The sequence below is a fragment of the Oryctolagus cuniculus genome, chromosome 18, assembly GCF_051225735.1.
Source record: "Oryctolagus cuniculus isolate XC-2025 breed Fujian yellow rabbit chromosome 18, ASM5122573v1, whole genome shotgun sequence".
In the NCBI taxonomy this organism is placed as follows: domain Eukaryota; kingdom Metazoa; phylum Chordata; class Mammalia; order Lagomorpha; family Leporidae; genus Oryctolagus; species Oryctolagus cuniculus.
In genome coordinates, this window is record NC_142884.1 from 17106694 (window position 1) to 17116837 (window position 10144).

Sequence of the window (10144 nt, forward strand, 5' to 3'; positions counted from 1 at the left end):
CCCGCAGGCTGGGAAGGCAACCACCTGGCTGCTCTCTGGTTGTCAGAACTAAAGGTTTATTAAATTGGAAAATATATTAATAGTTTAAAATTAGGTGGAGCCGGGGTCGTCGGGAGGGGGCTTGGAGGCTGGGGTGGGAGGTGGCCGGGTCTGGCTTCGGCCGCTATGGACCACGATGTCGTCGTATTCCGTCTGGGGACAAAGGAAGCCCGGCAGGGGGCTCAGGTGGCTACCCCTCGCCCGCTGCCCAAGTCGGCCCCCACACTAAGAGCTGCTGCCCTGGGGGCTGGGCACGGTTCCTGGTTCTTCGAATACCATTTTCAAGGCCACTGCTCCCACGCCCCGGCTCTCCCACCTGTGGCCTTCCTGCTGCTCCCTATTGCGACTCACGCTCTCCCTGCCCCACCCTGCCCCCGGCTTTCGACTGCAGTCCTTGGATCCCAGCACCCACTGCCATCCGCTGCCCAGGCTCTGTGGCCTGGGCTCCGAGGGCTTTTCTCCATCTCTGCCCGCCACCCCAGCCCACCCCAGCCCGTCCTGTCCCTGTCCTGGGGTCAGCCCGAGGTCGTCTCACCCCCCCACTCACGCCCTCGTCCGCGCTGTCGCTGTCGCTGCTGCTGCTGCAGGGACCAGGCTTGTCGTCCTCGTCCGCAGGCTCGGGGGCTCCGTGTGCACGGAGGAGGCGGGCCAGGGCGGGGTTGGGCCGCAGCAGGGCGCTGCCCAGCGGGGTGCGGCCACCGTACATGCGAGCGGTGGGGTCGGCGCCTGCCCTTAGCAGAAGCTCCAGCACGTCCGCTGCCTGGGCCTCCACGGCCAAGTGCAGGGGGCTCCGGCCACACGTGGGCTCCTGCGGGGGCAGCAGGGAGAGGTCAGAGGGCCGCTCCCCCCGGCCCCGCCTCCGCCTCCGCCCCTCAGGGCACCTCACCGGTTTGTTGAGGTCGGCCCCAGCGTCGCGGAGCAGCCGCACCATTTCTGCGTCTCTGTGGATGACGGCCACGTGGAGTGGGGTGTGGCCTGGGGACAGAGTGACTGCCGTCAGCCCATGGGCAGCATGCTGGGAGACGGCCGTGTGGCCTGACGGTCATCAGGCTGGGGGTCTGGCTCCCGAGTTCCTGGGCTAAGTCCGGGAAGCACCCAGATCCCAAATGCCTCCAGGGCAGGCGGTCTGACGGTCTGAGCTTGCTGCCGGTGCCCGTGCCGGTGGCGGGGGGGGGGGGGGGGTGTCTCTGAACAAGGCCTGGATGCTGGGGCCAGGAGGCCTGACTCTTACTCCACAGAGGACCTGGGTTCCAAGGAGCCTACGGGCAGGCCAGGGTGGGAGGGCGGCTCCGGAACCCTGGGGCAGCTGGGGCTCTGCCAGGGGCCACGGGCAGCCAGGGTGTCAAGGGGGCCTGGCAGCTCTGGCTCGGAGGTAACAGTTCCGAGTCCCATGTGGTCTGAGGCCTCCGGGTGGGGGTCCTGGCTCACACAGGTACAATTTCAACCATCTGGGGCCTGAGGAAAGACCCTTGGTCGCTAACCCCGGGGCCTGAAGCCGAGCCCGGAGCCCTGTCCAGCGCGGGGACCTCACCATCATAGTTTTCGGCTTCCAGCTGCAGCTTCCAGTCCTCCTCGCGGCCCTCCTCTTCCTTCTCCAAGTCGGGTTCAGGGGTCGAGGCAACGGAGGTGTGGTTGACGGGGGAGGTGGGCTCTGGGCTCTGGGCGAGGTAGAGGCTGGCGGCGTCCCCGGGGCGCTGGGGGCGAGGCTGGAGCAGCGCACACGCGCAGGCGTGCGCCCCCACGCGGCAGGCCAGGTGCAGCGCTGTGTGGCCCCCGCGCTCCGCCACGCACACCCCGGCGCCCGCCGCGTACAGCTTCTCCACCGCAGACGCCTCCCCCAGGATGGCTGCCAGGTGCAAGGCCGTCTGGCCGAGGTCATTCTGCAGATCTAGGTACTCAGTGCCCGCTGAAAAGCCCAGGAGGAAATCCAAGAAGGGCTCGTGCTGATGAATCACGGCCAAGTGCAGCGCCCTGGGGACAAAGAGGGCGTCAGAGGGCAGACACCAAGCACCCTCGCGCTCATCCGACAGAGGAGCACCTGCTGTGTGCGCAGCACTGTGGCCAGGGCTGACTCAGTTTGGGGTTGAGAGGACAGCACGGTGCAGGGGGTTAGGCCAGGGCTTGGGACGCCTGCGTTCCGTGTGACAGTGACAGTTTGAATCCCAGATACTTCGTACTTTTTTTTTTTTTTTAGATTTATTTATTTATTTGAAAGACAGAGTTACAGAGAGGAAGAGACGGAGAGATGTTCCATCTGCTGGTTCACTCCCCAGACGGCCACTCCCCAGACGGCCGGAGGCCAGGGCTGGGCCAGGCCAAGGGCAGGAGCCTGGAACTCCACGTGGCTCCGCCTGCCAGACCACAGCGCCGGCCCCTACTTCCTACTTTCCATCCAGCTCCCTGCTACTGCGCAGGCAAGGCCGCAGGTGATAATCCTGGTAAGAGTCCCTGACTACCGGCCTTGGCCTGCCCCAGCGCTGGCTGTCTCGGGCATTTGGGGAGTGAATTAGCAGATGGAAGATCTCTCTGTCTCTCCCTGTCACTCTGCCTTTCAAATAGATAAACCTTAAAAAAAAAAAAAGTTAACTAGAAACACAGATGATGATAGAAACAAACTCAGGGGCTGGCGCTGTGGTGCAGCAGGTTAAAGCCTTGGCCTGAAGCGCCACTATCGCATATGGACGCCGGTTCTAGTCCCGGCTGCTCCTCTTCTGATCCAGCTCTCTGTTGTGACCTGGGAAAGAAGTGGAAGATGGCCCAAGTCTGTGGGCCCCTGCACCCATGTGGGAGACCCAGAAGAAGCTCCTGGCTCCTGGCTTTGGATCGGCGCGGCTCCGGCCGTTGTGGCCATCTGGGAAGTGAACCAGGGGATGGAAGACCTCTCTGTCTGTCTCTACCTCTCTTTGTAACTCTGTCTTTCAAATAAATAAAATAAATCTTTTTTTTTTTTTTTTTTTTGACAAGCAGAGTGGACAGTGAGAGAGAGAGACAGAGAGAAAGGTCTTCCTTTACCGTTGGTTCACCCTCCAATGGCCGCTACGGCCGGCACCCTGCGGCCGGCGCACCACGCCGATCCGAAGCCAGGAGCCAGGTGCTTCTCCTGGTCTCCCATGTGGGTGCAGGGCCCAAGCACTTGGGCCATCCTCCACTGTACTCCCCGGGCCTCAGCAGAGAGCTGGACTGGAAGAGGAGCAACCGGGACAGAATCCGGCGCCCCGACCGGGACTAGAACCTGGTGTGCCGGTGCCACAGGCAGAGGATTAGCCTAGTGAGCTGCGGCGCCGGCCTAAAATAAATCTTAAAAAAAAAAAAAAAAAAAAGAATTCAAACTGAACTAGGGATAAAAATCGTGCCACCTAAAACAAAACATACCCTGGATGAGATCGACAGCTTACACACTGCAGAAGGAAAGGTTAATGAACTTGAAGACCCCATGACAGAAACGATTCAGAATGAAACACGGGGAGTGAAAGAAACCCCCTAACACAAAGAGGGCATCGGTGAGCTGCAGGCCAGGACGCCGGAACACGTGCAACTGAGAGCCCAAAAGGAAGGAGGGTGCAGATAAAACCTTCTGCAAAGCAACCATTTTCTAAATTTGACAAAAACCGTTAACTCACAGGTTTGAGAAGCTCAAGAACAAGAGACAAAACCAGGGCCGGCGGTGTGGCACGGGGGACTCAGCTGCCACACGCAGCGCCGGCATCCGTAGGGGCACCAGTCAGAGTCCCAGCCGCTTCTCTTCCCGCCCAGCTCTCTGCTGTGGCCTGGGAAAGCAGCAGAAGGCGGCCCTAGTGCTTGGGCCCCAGCACCCATGCGGGAGACCAGATGGAGTGCCAGGCTCCTGGCTTCCGCCTGTGGTGGTCATGTGGGGAGTGAACCAGCAGATCTCTCTCTCTCCCGCGCTCTCTCTCACTGTTGCTCTCCCCATCTCTATAACTGCACCTTTCAAATAAGTAAATAAAACATTTTTTTTTTTTTTAGAAAAGAACAGTCAGACAAAAAGACACTACAAATACAGAGGAACAAAAATAATGATGACAGCAGATTTCACATAGGAAATATTGCAAACAAAAACAATGGAACCATATCTTTTTGCTGTGTGTTTACTGTTTACTGTTTTGAATTTGCTAATGACATGGCATTTTTAAAAAAAGATTTATGAGCAAGGTCTTCCATCTGCTGGTTCACTCCGCAAATGGCTACAACAGCTGGGGCTGGGCCAGGTCAAAGCCAGGAGCTTCTTCTGGGTTTCCCATGTGGGTACAGGAGCCCGAGCACTTGAGCCATCCTCTGCTGCTTTCCCAGGCACATTAACAGGAATCTGGATCAGAAGTGGAGCAGCCGGGAATCAAACTGGTGCTCATATGGGATGTAGGCGCTGCAGGCAGTGGCTTAACCCACTACGCCACAGTGGGTTCTGCCATGACATTTTTTGTTACAAAATAGAATACAATAGAAATACTAAATGCCAACTGCAGGAAACATTAATTGAGTATTGTTGAGAATATATAGAGTCAAGTGCCATTATCTATAGCAGTTATGTTCTCTGAACCACACTGAACACTGAGCCACAGCTCCTAGGGAAATACAGGGATAATAAGTTCCTGCCACCCCCAATCACCTGACATGCCTTGGTTCAAATGTATTTCTGCTTAAAAAACACATTATTTGGGGCGGGCGCTGTGGTGTAGCAGGTAAAGCCGCTGCCTGCTGTGCCGGCATCCCATATGGGTGTCAGTTCAAGTCCTGGCTGCTGCACTTCCGATCCAGCTCTCTGCTATGGGCTGGGAAAGCAGCAGAAGATGGCCCAAGTCCTTGGGCCCCTGCACCCATGTGGGAGAGCTGGAAGAAGCTCCTGGCTCCTGGCTTCGGATGGGTGCAGCTCTGGCTGTTGCGGCCAACTGGGGAGTGAACCAATGGATGGAAGACATCTCTCTCTGCCTCTGCCTCTCTGTGTAAATCTGCCTTTCAAATAAATAAATAAATTTTAAAAATAATAATAAAAAATAAAAACCACATTATTTAATATATTATTGATTCAGTCACTCACATTGATCTTGTGGCCATCAGTTCTTCTAATTCAGCCCTGAACAAAATTTATCTCGCGTACATAATTTCTCCACAAGGGAACATTAGCAAGTGCTTCCACTTATCCTTAGGAACATTTCAAATAGCAAAATCAAAACACACAAAGACGGGGAAAACCCGACAGTAAATACATCACACACACAGCGCTTGTTCAGCAAGAGGACTGAACGGCAGCAGCGCACGGCCTTGTTCACCCCGGCTGGGGATGGGCCCACTGCGGCCTAGATGGCCCTGTTCACCCCGGCTGGGGACGGGCCCACTGCGGCCTAGATGGCCCTGTTCACCCCGGCTGGGGACGGGCCCACTGTGGCCTAGATGGCCCTGTTCACCCCGGCTGGGGACGGGCCCACTGTGGCCTAGATGGCCCTGTTCACCCCGGCTGGGGACGGGCCCACGGCGGCCTAGGTGGCCCTGTTCACCCCGGCTGGGGACGAGCCCACGGCGGCCTAGGTGGCCCTGTTCACCCCGGCTGGGGACGGGCCCACTGCGGCCTAGGTGGCCCTGTTCACCCCGGCTGGGGACGGGCCCACTGTGGCCTAGAGCCCTCCCCCCAGCAGAAATATCTTCCCAACACTGAAAACTGAGGGACAGGCATTTGGCAAGGCCATGAAGTCCCCACGTGGGACCCCCCACTCCCACATCTGAGAGCCTGGCTTGAGTCCCAGCCCCCCCACCTGCACTCCAGCTTCCTGCTAAGTGCACCCCGAGAGGCCAGAGACAATGGCCCACATACTTGGGTCCCAGGCACCTGTGTGTGAGGCCGAGACTGAGTTCTGAGCTCCAGACTTCAGCCTGGCCCAGCCCTGGTTACCGGGGACATTTGGGGAGTGAACCAGTCACTGGAAGATCGCTCTCTGCCCTTTGTATGAAATGAAAATATATTAAAACAAAATTTTTTGAAGATTCTTTTATCTGAAGGGCAGAGTTACAGAGAGAAGCAGAGACAGAGAGAGACAGAGACAGAGAGAGAGATCTCCCATCTGTTGTTCACTCCCCAAATGGCCGCGACATCTGGGGCTGGGCCAAGCCGAGGCCAGGAGCCCAGAACTCTATCCAGGTCTCCCACGTGGGTGGCAGGGCCCAAGTACTCAGGCCATCTTTCCCAGGTGCATTAGGAGGAAGCCGGGTGGGAAGTGGTGCAGCCCGGACTCGAACCAGCACCTCTACAGGAATCTGGCACTGCAGGGGTCACTATGCCGGCCTGGATTACAAACAACAACAACAAAATATACCTTGTTTAGTGAAAACCGAACAGGCTTTCAGATATGCCAAAGCTGAGGGAATTCATCGCCGGCAGAGCCACACCACGGGAAAGGTTACAGAGGGAAGGATGCCGACCCAGCGGCTGAGACGCCAGCGGAGGCGCCTGCGTCTGGAGCTCTGGCTCCTGATTCCAGCTTCCTGCTAACGCGCCGGGGCCCGCAGGGGCGGCGCAAGCACGTGGGGTCTGGCACACACGTGGGAGACCCAGCTCCGGCTTCAGCTGGGCCTCTGGGGAGTGCGGGGACGCGAATCTCTGTCTCTCTCTCTGTCTCCGTCTCTGTCTGTCTCTCTCTCTCTCTCTCTATTTATCTATCTATATCTATATATATCTTTAAAATAAATAAAATGTTTCAAAGTATTTGTTTAGGCAAAAACAATAACAAAGCTCACCTGGACTTCATAACTTGTACATAAACTGTATGACAGCAATAATATTAAGGCCAGGAGGGGACAAATGAAATCTATTATTTGTTATATCACTCTTTTTTTAAAAAAAGATATTTTATTTGTTTTAAAGGCAGAGTTACAAAGGAGGCAGAGAGAGACAGAGAGAGATCTTCCATGGGTAGATTCACTCTCTAAATAGTTGCACATGGCTGGGGCTGGGCCAGGCTGAAGCCAGGAACCTGGAACTTCTTCCAGGTCTCCCATGTGGGTACAGGGGCCTAAGCACTTGGGCCATCTTCCACCGCCTTCCCAGGCCACAGCAGAGAGCTGGATGGGAAGTGGAGCAGCCGGGACTTGAATCAGTGCCCACATGGGATGCTGGTGCTGCAGGTGGCAGCTTAACCCACTGTGCCACAGCACCAGCCCCCAGATGTATCATTCTAAGGTTCTTTTACTCTGTGTAAAGTGCATGATATCACAAAGTTGTCAGTATGAGCCCTAAGGCAGGAGTCAGCAAATGTTTTCTGTACTGGGACAGAGCACTGCTTTAGGCTTTGTGGGTCACATGGTCTCCCTTCTACCCACTCAGCTCTGCTACTGCAAAGATAGCCATGGATGATATGCAAATAAAAGAGCACTCCAATTTATTATGGGGGCCCAAAATATGAATTTCATAAAATTTCCACTTACCAAGCAGTCTTATTCTGCTGATTATTTTTAAAAAATTAAAAAAATATAAAGACCATTCTTAACTCAAAACCAGGTGGCAGGCTCCATTGCCAACTGCTGTCTTAAAGTGACCACTAAAATAACAAAACAGGGGCCAGTGCTGTGGCGCAGGGGGTTAAGCGGCCGCTGTGACGCCAGCACCCCACACCAGAGCCCCAGTTCTAGTCCTGGTCGTTCCGCTATTGATCCGGTTTCCTGCTAATGCACCTGGGAAGGCTGCAGAGGACGGCCCAAGTGCTTGGGCCTCTGCCACCCACGCGGGAGACCCAGAGGGAGTTGAAGGCTCCTGGCTTCGGCCTGACCCTGCCCCAGCCGTTGTGGCCATGTGGGGAATGAACCAGTGGTTGGAAGATCTCTCTCTCTCTCTCTCTCTCTCTCTCTTTGTTACTCTTTCAAATAAAGGAGTATTTTAAAATCAGGCAGAGTAGATTTCAGAGCAAGGAATATTGCCACAGATAGTGAAGGTAATATCAAAACGCTAAGGAGATCAATGAATCGAGTAACAGTATTTCTGTGCCCTGATAACAGAGCCTCAAACTAGATTAAGCAAAACCTGGCAGAATTAGAGAGAGAAACAGACAAACCCAGAGTTACAGCTGGGGCTCTCAGGCTTTCCCTTTCAACCACTGACAGGCAAGTGAAAAACCATCACCAAGGACAAAGCAGCCTGGAGCTCTGTGGGCCAACACAGCCTCCAACTGATATGCAGAGGATGCTACATTAACCGCAGGGTACAGAGTATTTTAAGTGTGTGTACACTATTCTGAGCCGTAAAACAAGTCTCAAAAAACTTAAAAGAATTTAAAACGTACAAAGTATGTTTTCTGCCCACAATGGAATTGAAAATTGGCAGCAGAAAAATACCTGGAAATATTTCAAACTATCTGGAAACCAAATAGCAGACTTTTAAATCTACTGGTCAAAGAAGAATTCAAAAGAGAAAATTATAAGGAATACTGAATTAAGTGAAAATCAAGATACAACATATCAGAATTGTGAGACAAGGCTAAAGCAGCTTTCAGGGGAAAATTCATAGCACTCAATAACCTACATTAAAACAGAAGCAAGCTCTCAAATCAATGACATGAACTTTCATCCTAAGAAATCACAAAAAGACAGGGCCAGCATTATGGCAGCGGCGAGGCCACCACTGGGACACCCATCCCATACGGGCTCTGGTTCCGTGTCCGGCTGCTCCACTTCCAACCCAGCTCCTTGCTCATGGCTTGGGAAAAGCGGCAGAAGGTGGCCCAAGCGTGTGGGCCCTGCCGCCCGCTAAGGAGACCCAAAAGAGGCTCCTGGCTCCAGGTTTCGGCCTGGCCCAGCCATGGCCGTTGAATCTGTCTGGGGGAAGAGAACCAGTGGATGAAAGATCTCTCCCCTCCCTCTCTCTCTAACTCTGCCTTTCGAAATAAATCAATAAATATTTAAAAAAAGAAATTTAAAAAAGAACAAAAGAAATTACAAAAAGAATAAATTAAACCCAAGATTCAGAAGAAAGAAGATAAAAGTCAGGTTAGGGGCTAATGAAATAGAAAGTGAAAAGAGGGAGAAAAGTAGCGAAACCCTCGCTGGTTCTTGGAGAAGACGTGGGTCAGGCGCTATTTTGAGCCTCTGGGGACCCAGCAATCAACGGGCAAAAAAAAAACCCACAAAACCCAGAGAAGGTGCCCAGCTGGTCCTTTACAGTCTTGTCCCTGGGAGGTTCTTCCCTCCTACCCTTCCACCCAGAGAAGGCTCCGCCCCTGGTGACCGCGACCCCCGGCCCCCACGCCACACCAAAGCTTCTGTTTCCTTCACTGTCCATGGCTCAGACAGGACCCGGGTCTGGTGCAAGGCCACCTCAGCTCTCCCGTGGCTCACGGGCTGTCTCGGAATTGAAGCCGGGAAGATCAGAGCCCAGGAGCAGGCTCTTAGAGGCGGGGGCCGAGGGTCCCCCGAAGCAAAGTCAGCAGCTCAGATCAGAGATGCTATGGGGGGGGTGGGGAGCCACAGCCTGAGCCCCAACTCTACTAAGGACTGGGGGTCAGAAGGTCAAATCGGGTTTTGGGATCAGTGGGTTAGGAGGATGTAGGTTCGGGGGGGGGGGCATGAAAATCAAGGTTCAGGGAAAGTAGGTCGGCAATGATCGAATCGGGCTCAAAGCTGATCGGAAACTGGGTTTTGTTACAAATTAGGATGGGGGGGGGGTGTGAAGTCAGGAAGTCCCGCAACGGAAGTCAGATTCAGGAGTGACAGGTTGGGAAACCAGACACTCAGAAACGAATGGAGAATCAGGCCTCGGATCCGAGGGCTTCGTTTAACAGCCTAAGGTTCACTCACGTGTCGCCATCCTCAGTGACGTAGCCGAAGACGAGCGGAGCCCACGATAGCCCTGGGCCCAGCTCTGCGCCCAGCCCCGGGCCTCCTGGGGCTGCCGCGTCCGGCCCCAGAGAGCCCAGGCCGCTGTCGCACCATTCATCCGCGTCCGCACCTTTTCCCAAGCACGCAACCCCAGCCATGGCCCCCAGCCACCTCAGGGCCCCCCGCGGCTCCCCGCCTGCCGCTGGGCTCTGCCCGGAGCTCCGGCACTTCCGCCCTGCGGGAAATTCCCCAACACGCCCCCTGGTAAATCCAATTAGAGTGGGCGAAATCG

The 10144-nt window shown here is 55.0% G+C and overlaps 1 protein-coding gene across 2 annotated transcripts; it reads right to left on the reverse strand.

The window, feature by feature from the left end:
- Positions 1 to 36: 36 nt before the first annotated feature.
- Positions 37 to 10099, reverse strand: NFKBIB (NFKB inhibitor beta). 2 transcript variants are annotated; one of them, XM_002711457.6, is made up of 5 exons: positions 9832 to 10099; positions 1571 to 2010; positions 926 to 1014; positions 587 to 847; positions 37 to 192 (listed from the first exon to the last, which is right to left on the reverse strand). In XM_002711457.6, exons 1-5 carry the CDS (start codon positions 10008 to 10010, stop codon positions 91 to 93), a joined length of 1071 nt encoding a protein of 356 aa, XP_002711503.3. In that variant the 5' UTR covers positions 10011 to 10099; the 3' UTR covers positions 37 to 90. The 2 variants fall into 2 exon arrangements, with proteins under 2 accessions (XP_002711503.3, XP_008255381.3); XM_008257159.5 differs by having other exon boundaries at positions 575 to 847; positions 9832 to 10096.
- Positions 10100 to 10144: the final 45 nt, after the last annotated feature.